General features: G+C 48.0%; 1 protein-coding gene across 1 annotated transcript in view; it reads right to left on the bottom strand.

Moving 5' to 3' along the window:
• AACS (acetoacetyl-CoA synthetase) overlaps nucleotides 1-24,404 on the bottom strand; it is a 386,016-nt gene that overhangs the window by 96,523 nt on the left and 265,089 nt on the right. The window contains exon 8 of the mRNA XM_063964600.1: nucleotides 17,262-17,412. Within this exon, the coding sequence (XP_063820670.1) occupies nucleotides 17,262-17,412 (151 nt within the window). The remainder of the gene's footprint in view (nucleotides 1-17,261; nucleotides 17,413-24,404) is intronic.

The following is a 24,404-nucleotide window of genomic DNA, read 5'->3' as shown; positions in this document are numbered from 1 at the left end:
TTTTTGTTTTGTACCTATGGATTATGTAAGATCAGGAAAAGGTAGGCAAATACTGATACCACTAGATATGGAAAATGTTAGGGAGCAACAGTTGGAGGCTCAATAACAAAACGTACTGGGCCATAATTAACTATCCAAATATAAAAGGTGGAGTCATTAGCTATTGATGTAAATATGGAGGCACAATTACTATTCAAATAAATATGGGGGTAACATTAAATTAGAACATGAAAAGGGGGAACTATTATTTACAGAAAATAATGAGGCACTATTTGTATCTATAATTGTTCCTTGGTTCCAACAGACCAGGAGTACCAGGAGGGGCCCAACGTTACTTGACTCTGGGCCAGGCTTTAAGCCTTCCATTGGAGGACTGGGACCAATGCTAATTAGCACAGCCAATGAGTTCGGTGGCTGCGTGGGATGGTTAAGCCTTGTAAGTGATTGCCCCTTTAAAAAAAACAACAGAGTTCAGCCAGCATCCCGCACAGCCACCAAACTCGGCCTTCATTACATACCGGCCCAGTTGTTAAATGTACACATTTTATTATGCTACAGACATGTACTGAACACTAGCAAGTCAGTATTTCTTTCAATGTTTATTTTTCTCAATAAGTTATAAAGCATTTGCCACACACTATTTGTTACATCATTTAATGATTCATTTACATAAATGATTTCAGCTGACACGTTGGGTTCATCAAAACACCACCACCACCACCACCACCACAATGCAAAATGATAGTATAGTAGATCAACGAATGCACCCTTAAAAGGTGATGATAAATAAATAAAAAAATAACTCCTAAAAATGAAACCTTGCACCTGAAGAACGTAAACAGGTGAAAACTTACCCAACATACACAACTAAATGCATGTTATTTAAAAATAAAGTGTTTTTCTGAATTTTCTAAAGGATAAAAGGACACAGGATTCATCTTGCAGGAGATGCTGGTTATTTTATTTCTCTATTAACTCCATCATATCTGAAAGCGTTTACAAAGATTCGTCAAGCAGTGAAATTGTTAATGTCGCCTGCAGTCTCACGCACTGCGTATTTCTCATGGAGGTGCTAAGGACACAGCAGCTCTCTAGGTGAGACTTCACATCGCAGTCAGCAGCCAGACTTATTCGCCGTTGACACTTTTCTCAACTCTGCTGACGTTATAGTCAGGAGTAAATGGTTTGTGATAACTGTTTCTGCATTCTAAGATCTGCCGTTCAACAACAATAATCTTCCTTGTATGTGGCAGATAACAATAACACAATAACACAACAGAATTCATAGAACACACCTGCAACAGTACAATAAGTCTTTGACAAGGGCAATGTTACATTTGAAGGCTGAGGGCTTACAAAAAAAAATGGATAAAATAGATTACCCACATGGTTAAATGCCTCGGGCGCCAAATTTGAATAAAAAACTCAAGCTTGACATAATACAGTGGTCGAGAACAGTCATTTGAGGACAAGCTCACTTGCAGTGAACTTGTGTAAATGGAGAATTCAGCATTGGAGAACCTACACTGAAACTGCGCTCTCTACAGACCATAAGTATTTATTATTTATTTATTAGCATTTACTTACGCAGTGCCAGCATATTCTGTTGCACTTTAGAACTGAGAACAAAACAGAAATAAACCAAGACTGGGTAATAACAGACAATTTATAGGCAGTTGATACATGAGGATATGTTCAACATATCACAAACGCAAGTGGGTATGGAGCTATTGGAACCAAAGGGTTCCATTTCCATTCCAGTTAACATGTTCCACCACTGTTACATGCTCATAAAAATATTTTGATGCAAGTGTGTAAGAGCTCTAGGGAGACTAATGGGCCCTACTCATTTCCCGATGCGCCGCCGAGGTGCCCGACGGCCGATACGGCCGACGAGCGACCCGGCGGCGGGGGGGCAGTGACGGGGGGAGTGAAGTTTCTTCACTCCCCCCGTCACGCGGCTGCATTGAAGTGCAGGCAAATATGGACGAGATCGTCCATATTGGCCTGCATGCACAGCCGACGGGAGACCAGCGATGAACGAGCGCGGGGCCGCGCATCGTTCATCGCTGGAGTCTCCACACTGAAAGATATGAACGAGTTCTCGTTCATTTATGAACGAGATCGTTCATATCTTTCAAAAAATCGGCCAGTGTGTAGGGCCTCTAAGGGGGAGATTCAAATGTCTGAAAAGTCGGTTGGGTGTCTGTTTATTCCTGTCTATTAGATAGGAAAAAAACAGACTCCCAACTGACTTTTCAAACATTTGAATCTCCCCCAAAATGTTATAGCACAGGGTGCTTTACCAGAATACAGTAGAAGCTATCACGCCTACTTTAGAAGCTTTTTATCACAAATGGAAAAGTGCAGCATTTTTACAGCTTGCGGCTTCTAATGACCGCCTACAAACAACGTCTGCTCAGATACATTGGATGTTCATCAGAGAGTATTTTTATCTTGCACTTGTCCAAAAAGCTGTCATTCATGTTTTAAAAACAAAAGTGGAGGGATTGATAATTTCATGCGAGTCACTCTCCGCAGGATAAAGGATTTATCCACTCTGGCTTTCTTTCCTATATTTCCCAATGGTTAATAAACCCAACAAATGTTACTATATTAAGTAACAGTTTTCAATATGTATGCAGACATTTATATATTTATGTATTAAAAGACAAAGGCAATTTAATATGGCTGTATATTTAGTTGTGGGGATTATGGTGTATGTAGGACTATATGTAGGAGAAGCCCGGAGAGGAGACGCAGCAGGTGTCTTCGGGGGGGGGGGGGGGACTGTGACATCACTAAGCCCCACCCCCGCATCGGGAAATGCCGCGATTCGCGGGTCCGTGGGAAGGGGGCGGGGCTAAAATGAGCGATTTGCGTCATTTTAACCCCTTCTCCACCCGACGGACCCGCGAATCCGGGAGGTTATCTCCATCCTGCTCGCATCACTAAGATGCGAGCAGGATGCGGGAGACCTGCCCACTCTTCCGGGGGTGTGGGGGGCTACCCCAAAAAACGGGAGCCTCCCGCAGCTTCCGGGAGAGTAGGTAAGTATGGTACTGCCACACAAGTTTATGGCATACCTCAGTCAAGCACATCAATAAGATGCAAAAGTGAAGTAAAATGTTATAGTTCTCAAAACACATTTCTTCTCTGTGTGATTCCAGTTTAACTGCTTAGCCAACTCTGCATTATTATTTCTACTAAAGTAGAGGCAACCATTTTGGCTGCTGGAACTATGGGGTGATTCAGACCTGACCTGAAATTTAGCACATCTACAATCAGCTTCTCTGACATGCGGGGGGACACAGCACAGGGCTATTCCGCCCCGCATGTCAGGGCCGACTAACCCACACAAGTACAATAGCATCGCACAGCGATGATGCTTTTGTACTGGAAGAGCAGCTCTTGCGCGCTGGCAGGGAGCTATTCGTCACAGCCCTGGTCACAGCGGCTGCATGTGACGTCACGCAGCCGCCGAGGTGCGCCCCCCCCCCCCCAATGGTCTGGGCACGCCTGTGTTGCCTGGACCGCGCCCCCTAGACACCACAATCCCGCCCCCTCCTGCCCAGCAACCGCCTCTGCCTGTCAATCAGGCAGAGGCGATCGCAGGGCTAAGACAGCCGTCGGCTGTCGGCCATGCGCCGGCGCACTGCGGCTTGCGCAGCTCAGGCCTGATCGCTGCTGTGCGAAAACACACACAGCACCAATCAGGTCTGAATTAGCCCCTATGGGCAAACAATTGATCAATTAATGGGATTCCTGATTAATTTTATTTGGATACTTGACTATGTTTCTCTAATTTTTAAAATTTGGAATTCAACTTTTCTGTTGACATGTCCATTTTATTTCTTAACAGTTTCCGCTGCGCTTTGCAATTGGAGACAAAAAATAAGATTTTACTCACCGGTAAATCTATTTCTCGTAGTCCGTAGTGGATGCTGGGACTCCGTAAGGACCATGGAGAATAGCGGCTCCGCAGGAGACTGGGCACAACTAAAGAAAGCTTTAGGACTACCTGGTGTGCACTGGCTCCTCCCACTATGACCCTTCTCCAGACCTCAGTTAGGATACTGTGCCCGGAAGAGCTGACACAATAAGGAAGGATTTTGAATCCCGGGTAAGACTCATACTAGCCACACCAATCACACCATATAACTCGTGATACTATACCCAGTTAACAGTATGAAATATAACTGAGCCTCTCAACAGATGGCTCAACAATAACCCTTTAGTTAGGCAATAACTATATACAAGTATTGCAGACAATCCGCACTTGGGATGGGCGCCCAGCATCCACTACGGACTACGAGATATAGATTTACCGGTGAGTAAAATCTTATTTTCTCTGACGTCCTAAGTGGATGCTGGGACTCCGTAAGGACCATGGGGATTATACCAAAGCTCCCAAACGGGCGGGAGAGTGCGGATGACTCTGCAGCCCCGAATGAGCAAACTCTAGGTCCTCCTCAGCCAGGGTATCAAACTTGTAGACTCTTGCAAAAGTGTTTGAACCCGACCAAGTAACAGCTCGGCAAATTTGTAAAGCCGAGACCCCTCGGGCAGCCGCCCAAGAAGAGCCCACTTTCCTCGTGGAATGGGCTTTTACAGATTTAGGGTGCGGCAGTCCAGCCGCAAAATGTGCAAGTTGAATCGTGCTACAGATCCAGCGAGCAATAGTCTGCTTAGAAGCAGGAGCACCCAGCTTGTTGGGTGCATACAGGATAAATAGCGAGTCAGTTTTCCTGACTCCAGCCGTCCTGGAAACATATATTTTTCAGGGCCCTGACTACGTCCAGTAACTTGGAATCCTCCAAGCCCCAAGTAGCCGCAGGCACCACAATAGGTTGGTTCACATGAAAACTGATACCACCTTAGGAAGGAATTGGGAACGAGTCCTCAATTCCGCCCTATCCATATAAAAAAATTAGATAAGGGCTTTTGCATGATAAAACCGCTAATTCTGATACACGCCTGGCCGACGCCAAGGCCAACAGCATGACCACTTTCCACGTGAGGTATTTTAGCTCCACGGATTTAAGTGGCTCATCCAATGCGACTTCAGGAAATCCAACACCACGTTGAGATCCCACGATGCCACTGGAGGCACAAACGGGGGCTGACTATGCAGCACTCCCTTAACAAAAGTCTGAACTTCAGGCAGTGAAGTCAGTACCATTTTGGAAGAAAATCGATAGAGCCGAAATCTGGACCTTAATGGAACCCAATTTTAGGCCCATAGTCACCCCTGACTGTAGGAAGTGCAGAAATCGACCTAGCTGAAATTCCTCCGTTGGGGCCTTCCTGGCCTCACAGCACGCAACATATTTCCGCCATATGCGGTGATAATGGTTTGCGTTCACTACTTTCCTAGCTTTAATTAGCGTAGGGATAACTTCCTCCGGAAAGCCCTTTTCCTTCAGGATCCGGCGTTCAACCGCCATGCCGTCAAACGCAGCCGCGGTACGTCTTGGAACAGACAGGCCCCCTGCTGCAGCAGGTCCTGTCTGAGCGGCAGAGGCCATGGGTCCTGTGAGATCATTTCTTGGAGTTCTGGGTACCAAGCTCTTCTTGGCCAATCCGGAACAATGAGTATAGTTCTTACTCCTCTCCTTCTTATTATTCTCATTACCCTGGGTATGAGAGGCAGAGAAGGGAACACATACACCGACTGGTACCACGGTGTTACTAGAGCGTCCACAGCTATCGCCTGAGGGTCCCTTGACCTGGCGCAATATCTTTGTAGCTTTTTGTTGAGGCGGGACGCCATCATGTCCATCTGTGGCCTTTCCCAACGGTGTACAATCATTTGAAAGACTTCTGGATGAAGTCCCCACTCTCCCGGGTGGAGGTCGTGTCTGCTGAGAAAGTCTGCTTCCCAGTTGTCCACTCCGGGAATGAACACTGCTGACAGTGCTAACACATGATTTTCCGCCCATCGGAGAATCCTTGTGGCTTCTGCCATCGCCATCCTGCTTCTTGTGCCACCCTGTCGGTTTACATGAGCGACCGCCGTGATGTTGTCTGACTGGATCAGCACCGGCCGGTGTTGAAGCAGGGGTCTAGCCTGACTTAGGGCATTGTAAATGGCCCTTAGTTCCAGAATATTTATGTGTAGGGAAGTCTCCTGACTTTTCCATAGTCCTTGGGAGTTTCTTCCCTGTGTGACTGCCCCCCAGCCTCGAAGGCTGGCATCCGTGGTCACCAGGACCCAGTCCTGTATGCCGAATCTGCGGCCCCCTAGAAGATGAGCACTCTGCAGCCACCACAACAGCGACACCCTGGCCCTTGGAGACAGGGTTATCCGCCGATGCATCTGAAGATGCGACCCGGACCACTTGTCCAACAGATCTCACTGGAAGATCCTTGCATGGGACCTGGCGAATGGAATTTCTTCGTAAGAAGCTACCATCTTTCCCAGGGCTCGCGTGCATTGATGCACCGACACCTGTATTTGTATTAGGAGGTCTCTGTCTAGAGACGACAACTCCTTGGACTTCTCCTCCGGGAGAAACCCTTTTTTCCTGTTCTGTGTCCAGAACCATACCCAGGAACAGTAGACGCGTCGTAGGAACCAGCTGCGACTTTGGAATATTCAGAATCCAGCCGTGCTGTTGTAGCACTTCCCGAGATAGTGCTACTCTGACGAATAACTGCTCCCTGGACCTCGCCTTTATAAGGAGATCGTCCAAGTACGGGATAATTATTTCGGCCATTACCTTGGTAAATACCCTCGGTGCCGGGACAGACCAACGGCAACGTCTGGAATTGGTAATGACAATCCTGTACCACAATTTTGAGGTACTCCTGGTGAAGAGGGTAAATAGGGACATGCAGGTAAGCATCCTTGATGTCCAGTGATACCATGAAATTCTCCAGGCTTGCAATAATCGCCCTGAGCGATTCCATTTTGAACTTGAACCTACGTATATAAGTGTTCAAGGATTTCAATTTTAGAATGGGTCTCACCGAACCGTCTGGTTTCGGTACCACAACATTCTGGAATAGTAACCCCGGCCTTGTTGAAGGAGGGGTACCTTGATTTCACCTGCTGGAAGTACAGCTTGTGAATTGCCGCCAGTACTACCTCCCTTTCTCCGAGGGCAGCAGGCAAGGCTGATGTGAGGTAACGGCGAGGGGGAGTCGCCTCGAACTCCAGCCTGTATCCCTGTGATACTACTTGCAGAACCTAGGGATCCACCTGTGGGCAAGCCCACTGGTCCCTGAAGTTCCCGAGACGAGCCCCCACTGCACCTGTCTCCACCTGTGGAGCCCCAGCGTCATGCGGTGGACTCAGAGGAAGCGGGGGAAAATTTTTGATCCTGGGAACTGGCTGTCTGGTGCAGCTTTTTCCTTCTTCCCTTTTCTCTGTGCAGAAAGGAAGCGCCTTTGACCCGTTTGCTTTTCTGAAGCCGAAAGGACTGTACCTGAAAATACGGTGCTTTCTTAGGCTGTGAGGAAACCTGAGGTAAAAAAATCTCTTCCCAGCTGTTGCTGTGAATACGAGGTCCCAGAGACCATCCCCAAACAATTCCTCACCCTTATAAGGCAGAATCTCCATGTGCCTTTTAAAGGCAGCATCACCTGTCCACTGCCGGGTCTCTAATACCCTCCTGGCAGAATGGACATTGCATTAATTCTGGATGCCAGCCGGCAAATATCCCTCTGTGCATCCTTCATATATAAGACGACGTCTTTAATATGCTCTATGTTAGCAAAATATTATCCCTGTCTAGGGTATTAATATTATCTGACAGGGTATCAGACCACGCTGCAGCAGCACTATTTATGCTGAGGCAAATGCAGGTCTCAGTATAGTACCTGAGTGTGTATATACAGACTTCAGGATAGTCTCCTGCTTTTTATCAGCAGGCTCCTTCGAATTGGCCGTATCCCAAGACGGCAGTGCCACCTTTTTTGACAAACGTGTGAGCGCCTTATCCACCCTAGGGGATATCTCCCAACGTGACCTATCCGCTGGCGGGAAAGGGTATGCCAGCAGTAACTTTTTAGAAATTACCATTTTCTTATCGGGGGAACCCACGCTCTTTACACACTTCATTCACTCATCTGATGGGGGAACAAAACACTGGCTGCTTTTTCTCCCCAAACATAAAACCCCTTTTATGTGGTACTTGGGTTAATGTCAGAAATGTGTAACACATTTTTCATTGCCGAGATCATGCAACGGATGTTCCTAGTGGATTGTGTATATGTCTCAACCTCGTCGACACTGGAGTCAGACTCCGTGTCGACATCTGTGTCTGCCATCTGAGGTAACAGGCGTTTTTTGAGCCCCTGATGGCCTTTGAGACGCCTGGGCAGGCGCGGGCTGAGAAGCCGGCTGTCCCACAGCTGTTACGTCATCCAGCCTTTTATGTAAGGAGTTGACATTGTCGGTTAATACCTTCCACCTATCCATCCACTCTGGTGTCGGCCCCACAGGGGGCGACATCCCATTTATCGGCCTCTGCTCCGCCTCCCCGTAACCTTCCTCATCCAACATGTCGACACAGCCGTACCGACACACCGCACACACACAGGGAATGCTCTGACTGAGGACAGGACCCCACAAAGTCCTTTGGGGAGACAGAGAGAGAGTAAGCCAGCACACACCAGAGCGCTATATAATGCAGGGATTAACACTATAACTGAGTGATTTTTCCCCCAATAGCTGCTTGTATACACATATTGCGCCTAAATTTAGTGCCCCCCCTCTCTTTTTAACCCTTTGAGCCTGAAAACTACAGGGGAGAGCCTGGGGAGCTGTCTTCCAGCTGCACTGTGAAGAAAAAATGGTGCCAGTGTGCTGAGGGAGATAGCCCCGCCCCTTTTTCGGCTGACTTTTCTCCCGCTTTTTTCATGGATTCTGGCAGGGGTAATTTATCACATATATAGCCCTGGGGCTATATATTGTGATGATTTTCCAGCAAAGGTGTTTATATTGCCCTCAGGGCGCCCCCCCCCCCCCCCCCCAGCGCCCTGCACCCATCAGTGACCGGAGTGTGAGGTGTGCATGAGGAGCAATGGCGCACAGCTGCAGTGCTGTGCGCTACCTTGTTGAAGACAGAAGTCTTCTGCCGCCGATTTTCCGGAACACTTCTTACTTCTGGCTCTGTAAGGGGGCCGGCGGCGCGGCTCCGGGAACGAACACCAAGGTCGGGTCCTGCGGTCGATCCCTCTGGAGCTAATGGTCTCCAGTAGCCTAAGAAGCCCAAACTACCACCAGTTAGGTAGGTTCGCTTCTTCTCCCCTTAGTCCCTCGCTGCAGTGAGTCTGTTGCCAGCAGATCTCACTGTAAAATAAAAAACCTAAAATATACTTTCTTTCTAGGAGCTCAGGAGAGCCCCTAGTGTGCATCCAGCTCAGCACAAGATTCTAACTGAGGTCTGGAGGAGGGTCATAGTGGGAGGAGCCAGTGCACACCAGGTAGTCCTAAAGCTTTCTTTAGTTGTGCCCAGTCTCCTGCGGAGCCGCTATTCCCCATGGTCCTTACGGAGTCCCAGCATCCACTTAGGACGTCAGAGAAAATAAGATTTTAAACCTACCGGTAAATCTTTTTCTCCTAGTCCGTAGAGGATGCTGGGGACTCCGTAAGGATCATGGGGTATAGACGGGCTCCGCAGGAGACATGGGCACTCTAAAGACTTTAGAATGGGTGTGCACTGGCTCCTCCCTCTATGCCCCTCCTCCAGACCTCAGTTAGAGAAACTGTGCCCAGAGGAGACGGACAGTACGAGGAAAGGAGTTTTGTTAATCTAAGTGCAAGATTCATACCAGCCCACACCATCCACACCGTATAACCTGGAATATACGCAACCAGTTAACAGTATGAAAAAAACCGCATCAGCCAAAGACTGATCTTAACTGTAACATAACCCTTATCATGTAAGTAACAACTATATACAAGCCTTGCAGAAATATGTCCGCACTGGGACGGGCGCCCAGCATCCTCTACGGACTAGGAGAAAAAGATTTACCGGTAGGTTTAAAATCTTATTTTCTCTAACGTCCTAGAGGATGCTGGGGACTCCGTAAGGACCATGGGGATTATACCAAAGCTCCAAACTGGGCGGGAGAGTGCGGATGACTCTGTAGCACCGATTGAGCAAACATGAGGTCCTAATCAGCCAGGGTATCAAACTTGTAGAATTTTGCAAAGGTGTTTGAACCCGACCAAGTAGCTGCTCGGCAAAGCTGTAACGCCGAGACGCCTCGGGCAGCCGCCCAAGAAGAGCCCACCTTCCTAGTGGAATGGGTTTTACCGAATTTGGTAACGGCAATCCAGCCGTAGAATGAGCCTGCTGAAACTTGTTACAGATCCAGAGAGCAATAGTCTGCCTAGAAGTAGGAGCGCCAACTTTGTTGGCCGAATACCGGACAAACAGTGCCTCTGTTTTCCTAATCCGAGCCGTCCTGGCTACGTAAATTTTTAAGGCCCTGACCACATCCAGGGACTTTGAATCCTCCAAGTCTCCCGTAGCCACAGGCACCACAATAGGTTGGTTCATATGAAACGATGAAACCACCTTAGGCAAAAATTGAGGACGCGTCCTCAACTCTGCTCTATCCACATGGAAAATCAGATAGGGGCTTTTGTGAGACAAAGCCGCCAATTCGGACACCCGCCTTGCAGATGCCAAGGCCAACAACATGACCACCTTCGAAATGATAAATTTTAATTCAACTGTTTGAAGAGGCTCAAACCAGTGAGATTTTAGGAACTGTAACACAACGTTAAGGTCCCAACGTGCCACTGGGGGCACAAAAGGAGGCTGGATGTGCAGCACTCCCTTTACAAAAGTCTGGACTCCTGGGAGAGAAGCCAATTCCTTCTGAAAGAATATAGATAGGGACGAAATCTGTACCTTAATGGAGCCTAACTTCAGGCCCATATCCACTCCTGTCTGTCTTCCGTAGGAGCATTCTTGGCTTCACACCAAGATACATACTTCCTCCAGATACGGTGATAATGTTTTGCCGTCACCTCCTTCCTAGCCTTTATCAGAGTAGGGATGACTTCCTCCGGAATACCTTTCCCAGCTAGGATTCGGTGTTCAACTGCCATGCCGTCAAACGTAACCGCGGTAAGTCTTGGAATACGCAGGGCCCCTGCTGCAACAGGTCCTCCCTGAGAGGAAGAGGTCATGGATCTTCTGTGAGCATCTCCTGGAGATCTGAATACCATGCCCTTCGAGGCCAATCTGGAACAATGAGTATTGTCCGAACTCTTTTTCGTCTTATGATTCTCAATATTTTTGAGATGAGAGGAAGAGGAGGGAACACATAGACTGACTGAAACACCTACGGTGTCACCAGGGCGTCTACCGCTACTGCCTGAGGGTCTCTTGACCTGGCACAATACCTCCGAATCTTCTTGTTGAGGCGTGACGCCATCATGTCTATTTGAGGAAGTCCCCAAAGACTTGTTATCTCTGCAAAAACTTTTTGATGAAGTCCCCACTCTCCTGGATGGAGATCGTGTCTGCTGAGGAAATCTGCTTCCCAGTTGTCCACTCCCGGAATGAAGACTGCTGACAGAGCGTTTACGTGATTTTCCGCCCAGCAAAGAATCCTGGTGGCTTCCGCCATTGCCACTCTGCTCCTTGTCCCGCCTTGGAGGTTTACATGAGCCACGGCTGTGACGTTGTCTGATTGAATCAGAACCGGTAGGTCGCGAAGAAGATTCTCCGCTTGTCGTAGGCCGTTGTATATGGCCCTTAATTCCAGAATGTTGATGTGTAGACAAGCCTCCTGGCTCGACCATAGTCCCTGAAAATTTCTTCCTTGTGTGACTGCTCCCCATCCTCGGAGGCTCGCATCCGTGGTCACCAGAACCCAGTCCTGAATGCCGAACCTGCGACCCTCTAGAAGGTGAGCACTCTGCAGCCACCACAGGAGAGACACCCTGGCCCTGGGGGACAGGCTTATTTTCTGATGAATTTGAAGATGGGACCCGGACCACTTGTCCAGAAGGTCCCACTGAAACGTCCTCGCATGAAATCTGCCGAAGGGGATCGCCTCGTAGGTCGCCACCATTTTTCCCATTACTCGAGTGCATTGATGAACTGACACTCTGTTCGGTTTTAACAGGTCTCTGACCATGGCCCTCATTCCGAGTTGTTCGCTCGCTAGCTGCTTTTAGCAGCATTGCACACGCTAAGCCGCCGCCCTCTGGGAGTGTATCTTCGCATAGCAGAATTGCGAACGAAAGATTAGCAAAATTGCGAATAGAAAATTCTTAGCAGTTTCTGAGTAGCTCGAGACTTACTCCTACATTGCGATCAGTTCAGTCAGTTTCGTTCCTGGTTTGACGTCACAAACACACCCAGCGTTCGGCCAGACACTCCCCCGTTTCTCCAGCCACTCCCGCATTTTTCCCTGAAACGCCTGCGTTTTTCCGCACACTCACAGAAAACGGTCAGTTTCCGCCCAGAAACACCCACTTCCTGTCAATCACTCACCGATCAGCAGAACGATGAAAAAGCTTCGTTATGCCGTGAGTAAAATGCATAACTTTTGTGTAAAATAACTAAGTGCATGCGCTCTGCGAACCTTGCGCATGCGCAGTAAGCGACTAATCGCAGTATAGCGAAAATCGTCAACGAGCGAACAACTCGGAATGACCCCCCATGTTCCGGAGTTCCTGGGTATTTTTCCATCGGGAGAAAAACCCTCTTTTGTTCCGTGTCCAGAATCATGCCTAAGAACGATAGCCGAGTCGTTGGAACCAACTGTGACTTTGGTAGATTTAGAATCCAGCCATGCTGCTGGAGCACTCTCAGGGAGAGGGACACGCTTTTCAGCAACTGATCTCTCGATCTCGCTTTTATCAGGAGATCGTCCAAGTACGGGATAATTGTGACTCCCTGCATGCGCAGGAGCACCATCATTTCCGCCATTACCTTGGTGAAAATCCTCGGGGCCGTGGAAAGCCCAAACGGCAACGTCTGAAACTGGTAATGACAGCCCTGTACAGTGAATCTCAGGTACGCCTGATGAGGGGGATATATGGGGACATGAAGGTATGCATCCTTTATGTCCAGTGACACCATAAAATCCCCCCCTTCCAGGCTGGAGATAACTGCCCGGAGCGATTCCATCTTGAATTTGAACTTTTGCAAGTACAGGTTTAGGGATTTTAGATTTAGAATGGGTCTGACCGAGCCATCCGGTTTCGGAACCACAAACAGGGTTGAATAGTACCCCTTCCCCTGTTGAATTAGGGGAACCTTGACAATCACTTGCTGTTGACACAGCTTTTGAATTGCAGCTAAAACTATCTCCTTTTCTGGGGGAGAAGCTGGTAAAGGCGATTTGAAAAATCAGCGCGGAGGCACCTCTTCGAATTCCAGCTTGTAGCCCTGGGATACAATTTCCATCGCCCAAGGATCCACGTCTGACTGAACCCAGACGCGGCTGAGGAGTCGAAGATGTGCCCCCACCGGCGCGGACTCCCTCAGTGGAGCCCCAGCGTCATGCGGTGGATTTAGTAGAAGCCGGGGAGGACTTCTGCTCCTGGGAACTAGCCGTGGCAGGCATTCTTTTCCCTTTAACCTTACCTCTGACGAGGAAGGAAGAGCCCCGACCTCTTCTGGATTTATGCGACCGAAAGTGACCTCACCGCTGACCTGAAAGTTCCCACCATTGGTTACAATGGAGCGCATAGGCGCTACATTGTAACACTGCCGTGTGCCGTCTGTCATACAGTACAGGAGCACACAGCCGATCAGGAGGGTGCCACAACGTGGCGCTCCCTGATTGGCTGAAGAAACCCAATTAGACATCAGTCAGAGTGGGTTTCTGGCATTCGGGGAAAGGGGTCCCATGTGAAAACATGGGTCCCCTTTCAGTTCGTGGTCGGGTGTCCGTTTTTTTATTTTTTCAAGTACGTGGATTACAAAAGGATTACAAGCAGAGGAGCCTTCAACCATGGATTATGTGAGTATACTTTTTTCTACAGGTACACCATGGATTCTACTGGAGAAGAGGACCGACCTGCGTGGGAACATAGGTAAGTATGTATGTATGTTGGTGTGCATGTATGTATTAAAGTTATACTTTCAAGGTGTGTGTGTGATGTCTTTATTGGGGTATTTTTTTAGTAGTAGTACTACAGGTACCAACGGGCCCAGTTTTCCGCCGCATGCTGGTACTTGTGGTTCTCCAAGTACCAGCTTGCGGGGGAGGCTTGCTGGGCCTTGTAGTACTGCTACTAAAAACAATATCAATCACTTTGAACAAAGGCTATCAGCCCCCCATCCGCAGCCCATTGGATGGGGGGGGACAGCCTCGGGCTTCACCCCTGGCCCTTGGGTGGCTGGGGGGGGGGACCCCTTGATTGAAGGGGTCCCCACTCCCCCAGGGTACCCCGGCCAGGGGTGACTAGTTGGATATTTGATGCCACGGCCGCAAGGCACTGTATAAAAGTGACATCCGGCTGTGGCATTATCTGTCCAGCTAGTGGAGCCCGGTGCTGGTTTCAAAAATACGGGGGACCCCTACTTTTTGTTCCCCGTATTTTTGAAACCAGGACCAGGCGCAGAGCCTGGTGCTGGTTGCTTAAATATGGGGGAACCCCTGTCAATTTTTCCCCCATATTTTTGCAACCAGGGCCGGCTCAAAGAGCCCGAGGCTGGTTTGGTTTAGGAGGGGGGACCCCACGCATTTTTTTTTTTTAATTTATAACATTCCCCCCCCCCTTCCCACTGAAAAACATGCACGGATCTCATGGATCCGTGCATGCCTATACAAACACGGGATAAAAAAGCAGGTCTGTTTTTTTTAGCACTTTTTCACGATTTGTATTTTAGCACGGCAGTGTTTGGCTATTGTCGGCAGTGTTTGTGTTTTGCACTTTTTAGTAAATTCCCGATTTCTACCAAATTGCAGGCGTATTTGACCGATGGTGTATTGATTCGTGATTTTTTCCTAGGACTTCCAAAATATTACGAATGCCCTCATCACTGCCGTGATTTTTGCTTAGTAAATTACCGAGATGACACTTTGAAGAAAAAACGGCATCTCGGTCAAAATCGGGACCTTAGTAGATATACCCCTGCGTCTTTAATGTGACCTAAGGTCAATAAAATGGTATCCCTATCTAGGGTATCAATGTCAGCTGACGAGGTATCTGTCCAAACTGCTAACGCACTACAAACCCAAGCCGATACTATTGCCGGTCTGAGCAAAGCACCCGTATGTGAATAAATTGATTTTAAGGTAGTTTCCTGTCTGCGATCAGCAGGATCCTTGAGGGCCGCCATGTCTGGAGACTGTAGCGCCACCTTCTTGGAAAAGCGCGTTAAAGCCTTGTCCACCCTGGACGAGGATTCCCACCGTACCCTGTCCTGTGCAGGGAAAGGATACGCCATAAGAATCCTCTTGGGAATCTGCAGTTTTTTGTCTGGAGTTTCCCAAGCTTTTTCAAATAACGCGTTCAGCTCATGAGATGGGGGAAAGGTTACCTCAGGTTTCTTTTCCTTAAACATGCATACCCGCGTGTCAGGGACAGAGGGGTCATCTGTGATATGTAAAACATCTTTTATTGCAATAATCATATAATGAATACTTTTGGCCACCCTTGGGTGTAACCTCGCATCATCGTAGTCGACACTGGAGTCAGAATCCGTGTCGGTATCAGTGTCTGCTACTTGGGACAAGGGACGTTTTTGAGACCCTGAAGGGCCCTGTGACACAGTCATAGCCATTGATTGACTCCCTGTTTTATCCCTGGACTCTGCTTTGTCCAATCTCTTATGTAATAAAGCCACATTTGCATTTAAAACATTCCACATATCTAACCAATCAGGTGTCGGCGTTGCCGACGGAGACACCACAATCATCTGCTCCACCTCCTCCTTAGATGAGCCTTCCGCTTCAGACATGCCGACACACACGTACCGACACTCCCACACACTCAGGGATATATCTATATGGAGACAGTCCCCCAATAAGGCCCTTTGGAGAGACAGAGAGAGAGTATGCCAGCACACACCCAGCGCCACCGGACACTGGAATAAAATCCCAGTTAGTACAGCGCTTTTATATAAATATATAAACAACACTCACTGCGCCAATGAAACGTGCCCCCCCCCCCCCCACACACTTTTTTTGCCCTCTGTAGCCTTGTTCAGCAGGGGAGAGTCCGGGGAGCCAGCTTCTCTGCAGCTTGTTGTGGAGAAAATGGCGCTGGTTAGTGCTGGAGGACCAAGCCCCGCCCCCTCACCGGCGGGCTTCGGTCCCGCTCAAATTATTTATACTGGCGGGGGTTTATTAATATACTGCCTCCGCAGTATCTACTTTATATGCCAGTGTCCCTAGAGGTTTTTATTGCTGCCCACGGCGCCCCCCCTGCGCCCTGCACCCTTACAGTGCCCACTGTGTGTGTCTGTGTGGGAGCAATGGCGTGCAGCGTTACCGTTGCGCGTTACCTCAGTGAAGATCTGAAGTCTTCTGCCGCCTGTGAAGTCTTCTTTTCTTCTTAATACTTACCCGGCTTCTATCTTCCGGCTCTGTGAGGAGGACGGCGGCGCGGCTGCGGGACGAACGGCGAGGGTGAGACCTGCGTTCCGACCCTCTGGAGCTAATGGTGTCCAGTAGCCTAAGAAGCAGAGCCTATCATTCAAGTAGGTCTACTTCTCTCCCCTCAGTCCCACGATGCAGGGATCCTGTTGCCAGCAGTGCTCCCTGAAAATAAAAAACCTAACAAAAAGTATTTTTCAGAGAAACTCAGGAGAGCTCCCCTGCAGTGCACCCAGTCTCCTCTGGGCACAGGATCTAACTGAGGTCTGGAGGAGGGGCATAGAGGGAGGAGCCAGTGCACATCCATTCTAAAGTCTTTAGAGTGCCCATGTCTCCTGCGGAGCCCGTCTTTACCCCATGGTCCTTACGGAGTCCCCAGCATCCTCTAGGACGTAACAGAAATTATAAAACAAAACTGGGTAATAGCAAACAGTCATAGAGGTAGGAAGGCCCTGCTTGCAAGCTTACAATCTAAAGGATCACATAATTAGAAACTAGCAGCTTTAGGTAGATTAAACTGTTTTCACAACCATTAGTAGCTGGACTTTCCTGAACCATTTACAAGTAGGCTAGCCATTTTATATTACGGCAGATTTCAGTTGGGTAGCTGGACGTCGCCTATAAACTGATTTTAGTAGCAGATACATTGGTTCTAACAATAAAGGGAACCAGTATTATAACACAACAGATATCTGGCTTCAGTCCTTTGCAAGTAAATCAAAGTGAATACTTACTCCAGCTGAATGGACCATGCACTTGGGTGCTCCTGTGGTGCCAGATGAGTACATTATATATAGGGGGTGATTGAAGGGCAGCTGTTCAAATTCCAGCTGTGGTGATTGGTCCCCGGCTTTTCCAGTTGCTAGAAAGTCATCCAGGAACATGCTGGGAAACAAAACGACAAGAATTTAAGGCTAACTAGGTACTGTTTTCATTACGTATGAACCCGCCAAATAGATTATGAGAAAGAGGCAATATGCACCAATATTAGATGGCCATGGGTGCAAGCATCTAGTATTTATCCTCACTGGCAACTATCTTCTAGTTAATACAAGTGTCTAATCAGTCAATTACGTGGCAGCAACTCAATACATAAAAGCACAGGTTCTCAAACTCGGTTCAGGTTTTGCAGGTCACCTGTAGATTTTTAACATGTGAAAGTTGGTGATACACAGTGCAGCTGCTGGATGACCTGGAAAACGTGAACCGTGTGGGGTCCTGAGGACAGAGTTTGAGAACCACTGCATAAAAGCATGCAGACGTGGTCAAGAGATTTACTTGTTGTTCAGACCAAACATTAGAGTAGGGAAGGAATGTGATATAAGTGACTTCTGACTGTGGATAAAATTAGTATACATACAAAGTACTAATAATTTCTCTTTAACTCTAAATATATCAGTTTCTACTAAACATAACACCTTCACCCACTCTCCTCTTCAATTATTAGAAGGGGGAAATACATATTAGTCAAAGTTAAAGTAAGTATATTCTGAGAGTCAACTTTCACAAATCACACTCTATGATAATATGATCACTCTACTGTTTTATTATTACTGTCACTGACACACATAAAGGTTTCAATTAGCAGCAGGCAACATAGAGCATCCAATACGTGGAAGGCAGAAGCTTTTGTCTTGCCCAGTAGTTCCCAAACTGTGTGCCGTGGCACCCTGGGGTGCCTTGAGGCACTTGCTGGGGTGCCCTTGGTTGGTGGTTTAGAAGCAATTCAAATTATTTGGGGTCAATATAATAGGCAAAACCAGCGCTTGTGGCTTCCCATCATAAAATATGTGGATAAATAGAAGTGAATCCTGTCCCTCACCACACAACTGAACCTAATAATGACATATAAACACAATTTACTTTATTTAATATTTCTTTCTGAATTTCTCAATAAGAAACATTTGTTCTAGGGGTGCCGTGAATTTTTTTTTTATACTCTTGGGAGCCGTGATTCAAAAAAAAATTGTGAACCACTGGTTTAGCCCCAATACTACAGTTAATAAATTCATGATGATACTCCCAGGAGTGTCATAGGCATGATATGAATCACAAATATGATTCATAAATATATTATAGTTTTCATTTTCTCATAACGTCCTGGGACTCCGTAAGGACCATAGGGATAGACGGGCTCCGCAGGAGACATGGGCACTTTAAGAAAGACTTTGACTCTGGGTGTGCACTGGCTCCTCCCTCTATGCCCCTCCTCCAGACCTCAGTTTGATACTGTGCCCAGAGGAGATTGGTGCACTGCAGGGAGCAACATCGTGGAACTGAGGAGAGAGAAACAGCCCTACTTCTCTGAGTTTCAAGGTCCTGTTTCTTAGCCTACTGGACACCATTAGCTCCAGAGGGAGTTGGTACACAGGTCTCACCCTGGAGTTCGTCCCAGAGCCGCGCCGCCGTCCTCCTCGCAGAGCCAGAAGATAGAAGCCGGGTGAGTATGAGAAGTAAGAAGGCTTCAAAGGCGGCAGAAGACTTTGTGATCTTCACTGAGGTAACGCACAGCACTGCAGCTGTGCGCCATTGCTCCCATACACCTCACACACTCCGGTCACTGTAAGGGTGCAGGGCGCAGGGGGGGCGCCCTGGGCAGCAATATAAACCTCTATTACTGCATAAACACATATATACATGTACAGCTGGGCACTGTACATGTATATAAAGAGCCCCCGCCATGTTTTTGAATAATTTGAGCGGGACAGAAGCCCGCTGCCGAGGGGGCGGGGCTTCTCCCTCAGCACTCACCAGCGCCATTTTTCTCCACAGCACAGTGCTGAGAGGAAGCTCCCCGGACTCTCCCCTGCTTACTGAGGTGACAGTGGGTTTTTCAAGAGAGGGGGGCACATAATTGGTGAAAAACGTGTTATTTCAGCGCTACTGGGGAAACATTCTGTGTTTTACCTGGGTTATATAGCGCTGGGGTGTGTGCTGGCATACTCTCTCTCTGTCTCTCCAAAGGGCCTGGTGGGGAACTGTCTTCAGATAACAGCTTCCCTGTGTGTGTGGGGTGTGTCGGTACGCGTGTGTCGACATGTATGAAGTGGAAGGCTCACCTAAGGAGGAGGGGGAGTGTATGAATGTCAGATCTCCGTCGGCAGCGCCGACACCGGACTGGATGGAGATGTGGAATGTCTTGAGTGCTAGTGTAAATTTATTACACAAGAGATTAGACAAGGCTGAGGCTAGGGTACAGTCAGGTAGTCAGACCATGACTGTCCCTGTGTCACCGGGACCTTCCGGGTCTCAGAAGCGCACATTGTCTCAAATAATGGACACAGATACAGACACGGATTCAGACTCCAGTGTCGACTATGAGGAGGCAAAATTACAGCCAAAAGTGGCTAAGGGCATTCGATATATGATTATTGCAATAAAAGATGTTTTGCATATCACAGAGGAACCCCCTGTCCCGGACAAGAGGGTACACATGTATAAAGAGAAAAGCCTGAGGTCACTTTTCCATCCTCGTATGAGCTGAGCGAGCTGTGCGAAAAGGCTTGGGAATCTCCAGACAAGAGGCTGCAGATTCCCAAAAGGATTCTTATGGCGTATCCTTTCCCGCAAACGGATAGGATACGATGGGAGTCTTCTCCTAAGGTGGACAAGGCTTTAACACGTTTATCAAAGAAGATAGCGCTGCCATCCCAAGATACGGCTACCCTCAAGGATGCTGCTGATCGCAGACAGGAGGTTACCATGAAGTCCATTTACACACATTCAGGTACAATTCTTAGACCGGCAATGGCATCGGCCTGGGTTTGTAGTGCTGTCGCAGCATGGACAGACTCCTTATCTACGGAAATTGAGACCCTAGATAAGGATACCATTTTAATGACCCTAGGGCATATAAAAGATGCTGCAATATATATGAGGGATGCTCAAAGAGACATTTGTTTGCTAAGTTCCAGAATAAAACCTATGTCTGTTTCTGCTAGGTGAGTCTTATGGACCCGACAGTGGACGGGTGATGCCGACTCAAAGAGGCATATGGAGTCTTTGCCTTACAAAGGTGAGGAGTTATTTGGAGAAGGCCTCTCGGACCTCGTCTCCACAGCTACGGCAGGTAAATCGAATTTTTTGCCTTATGTTCCCTCACAGCCTAAGAAAGCGCCTCATTATCAAATGCAGTCCTTTCGTTCGAATAAAAGCAAAAGAGTACGAGGATCGTCCTTTCTTGCCAGAGGTAAGGGCAGAGGAAAAAAGCTGCACACAGCTAGTTCCCAGGAACAGAAGTCCTACCCTGCCTCTGCAAAATCCACCGCATGACGCTGGGGCTTCCCTGGGGGAGTCCGCTCAAGTGGGGGCACGTCTTCGACTTTTCAGCCACATCTGGGTTCATTCACAGGTGGATCCCTGGGCAATAGAAATTGTTTCTCTGGGATACAAGCTGGAATTCGAAGAGGTGCCTCCTCGCCGGTTTTTCAAATCGGCTCTACCTGCGGCTCCCTCAGAGAGGGAGTTAGTGTTGAATGCAATACAAAACTTGTATCTTCAACAGGTAGTGGTCAAGGTTACTCTACTGCAGCAAGGAAAGGGTTATTACTCAACCCTGTTTGTGGTTCCGAAACCGGACGGTTCGGTCAGACCCATTTTGAATTTAAAATCCCTGAACCTATACTTGAAAAGGTTCAAATTTAAGATGGAATCGCTCAGGGCGGTCATCGCCAGCCTGGAAGGGGGGGATTTTATGGTTTCCCTGGACATAAAGGATGCATACCTTCATGTTCCAATATTTCCTCCTCATCAGGCGTTCCTGAGATTTGCTGTACAAGATTGTCATTACCAATTTCAGACTTTGCCGTTTGGGCTTTCAACGGCCCCGAGGATTTTCACCAAGGTAATGGCGGAAATGATGGTGCTCCTGCGCAAGCGAGGGGTCACAATTATCCCATACTTGGACGATCTCCTCATAAAAGCGAGATCTCGGGAGAAGTTACTGGACAGCGTGTCTTTGTCTTTGAAGGTGTTACAGCAACACGGCTGGATTCTCAATATCCCGTAGTCACAGTTGGTTCCTACGAAGCGTCTGACCTTCTTGGGCTTGATTCTGGACACAGACCAGAAGAAGGTTTTTCTTCCAATGGAAAAAGCTCAGGAACTAATGACTCTGGTCAGGAACCTATTGAAGCCAAAACAGGTGTCAGTGCATCACTGCACTCGAGTCCTGGAGAAAATGGTGGCATCGTACGAAGCCATTCCCTTCGGCAGGTTCCATGCGAGGACCTTCCAATGGGACCTACTGGACAAGTGGTCCGGGTCACATCTACAAATGCATCAGAGGATCACCCTGTCCCCCAGAGCAAGGGTGTCTCTCCTGTGGTGGCTGCAGAGTGCTCACCTCCTAGAGGGTCGCAGGTTCGGCATTCAGGACTGGATCCTGGTGACCACAGACGCAAGTCTCCGAGGTTGGGGAGCAGTCACACAGGGAAGAAATTTCCAAGGTCTTTGGTCGGGTCTAGAGACTTGTCTCCACATCAACATTCTGGAGTTGAGGGCCATATACAACGCCCTACGTCAAGCGGAGGCATTACTTCGCGACAAACCAGTTCTGATTCAGTCGGACAATGTCACCGCAGTAGCTCATGTAAACCGCCAAGGCGGCACAAGGAGCAGGGTGGCAATGGCGGAAGCCACCAGGATTCTTCGCTGGGCGGAAAATCATGTAAGCGCTCTGTCAGCAGTGTTCATTCCGGGAGTGGACAACTGGGAAGCAGACTTCCTCAGCAAGACAAAGAAGAGTGAGAACAATTCTCATTGTTCCAGATTGGCCGCGAAGGACTTGGTATCCGGATCTACAGGAATTGCTCACAGAAGATCCGTGGCCTCTTCCTCTAAGGCAGGACCTGCTGCAGCAGGGGCCCTGTCAGTTCTAAGACTTACCACGGCTGCGTTTGACGGCATGGCGGTTGAACGCCGGATCCTAGCGGACAAAGGTATTCCGGATGAGGTCATTCCTACGCTAATAAAGGCTAGGAAGGACGTGACATCAAAACATTATCACCGAATATGGAGAAAATATGTTTCTTGGTGTGAGGCCAGGAATGCTCCTACGGAGGAATTCCATTTGGGTTGTCTCCTTCTGGAGTGAATTTGGGCCTAAAATTAGGCTCCATAAAATTTCAGATTTCGGCCTTAACCATTTTCTTTCAAAAGGAATTGGCCTCTCTACCTGAAGTACAGACTTTTGTAAAAGGAGTACTACATATTCAGCCTCCTTTTGTACCTCCGGTGGCGCCTTGGGACCTTAACTTGGTGTTAAGTTTCCTTATGTCACATTGGTTTGAACCGCTCAAAACGGTGGAGTTAAAATATCTCACTTGGAAGGTGGTCATGTTGTTAGCCTTGGCTTCGGCTAGGTGAGTTTCGGAATTGGCGGCTTTATCACATAAAAGCCCCTATCTGGTTTTCCATATGGATAGAGCGGAGTTGCGGATCCGTCCTCAATTCCTACCTAAGGTGGTCTCATCCTTTCATATGAACCAACCTATTGTCGTGCCTGTGGCTACTCGTGACTTGGAGGATTCCGAGTCCCTTGATGTGGTCAGGGCTTTGAAAATTTACGTGGCCAGAACGGCTAGGATCAGAAAAACAGAAGCACTGTTTGTCCTGTATGCAGCCAACAAGGTTGGCGGCCCTGCTTCAAAGCAGACTATTGCTCGCTGGATCTGTAACACGATCCAGCAAGCGCATTCTACGGCAGGATTGCCGGTACCAAAATCGGTTAAGTCCCATTCCACTAGGAAGGTGGGCTCGTCTTGGGCGGCTGCCCGAGGGGTCTCGGCACTACAGCTGTGCCGAGCTGCTACTTGGTCGGGGTCAAACACCTTTGCAAAGTTTTATAAGTTTGATACCCTGGCTGAGGAGGACCTCCTGTTTGCTCAATCGTTGCTGCAGAGTCATCCGCACTCTCCCGCCCGTTTGGGAGCTTTGGTATAATCCCCATGGTCCTTACGGAGTCCCAGCATCATCTAGGACGTTAGAGAAAATAAGATTTTAAACCTACCGGTAAATCTTTTTCTCGTAGTCCGTAGAGGATGCTGGGCGCCAGTCCCAAGTGCGGACTACTTCTGCAAGACTTGTATATAGTTATTGCTTAAATAAGGGTTATGTTATAGTTTCATCGGTTTTGGACCGAAACTTTGTTGTTTTTCATACTGTTAACTGGTTAGTTTAACACAAGTTATACGGTGTAATTGGTGTGGCTGGTATGAATCTTGCCCTTGGATTAACTAAAATCCTTTCCTCGTACTGTCCATCTCCTCTGGGCACAGTTTCTCTAACTGAGGTCTGGAGGAGGCGCATAGAGGGAGGAGCCAGTGCACACCCAGAGTCAAAGTCTTTCTTAAAGTGCCCATGTCTCCTGCGGAGCCCGACTTTCCCCATGGTCCTTACGGAGTCCCAGCATCCTCTACGGACTACGAGAAAAAGATTTACCGGTAGGTTTAAAATCTTATTTTTGCAACAAAGTACAAGAGAAACAGAAGTGCAAGAAAAAGGTCAGGCTCGAGTTAAGGCAATGCACTAGGGTGCACATTTGGCAGGTGGTAGTGTACAACAGCAAGATGTTTGAAGACAGATTGTGAATACAAAGAAAGCTAAGAACAAGCAGGGTTTGAGGTTGCATACCCAGCTATGAAAAAAAGCAGCGTGCATCTTTTCTTACAAATGAGAAATTAAGTGCTTTAATTATATTCTACAAAGGGTTTTCAATAGAGCGTAAACCATGATGTATTTGGCAAGTACAGTACTTATCCATAACAAAATCCAAGAAGTATTAAGAAGTGCCTAAAAAACATACGTCTGCTGCACTGTGCTAGGGAATGGAGATAATTTCTATTCAGGAAGGGCTCATTTTATAAATGGGTAACTGC

Source organism: Pseudophryne corroboree, chromosome 1, assembly GCF_028390025.1.
Source record: "Pseudophryne corroboree isolate aPseCor3 chromosome 1, aPseCor3.hap2, whole genome shotgun sequence".
NCBI lineage: Eukaryota > Metazoa > Chordata > Amphibia > Anura > Myobatrachidae > Pseudophryne > Pseudophryne corroboree.
This window is presented reverse-complemented; position numbering and strand designations above follow the sequence as displayed.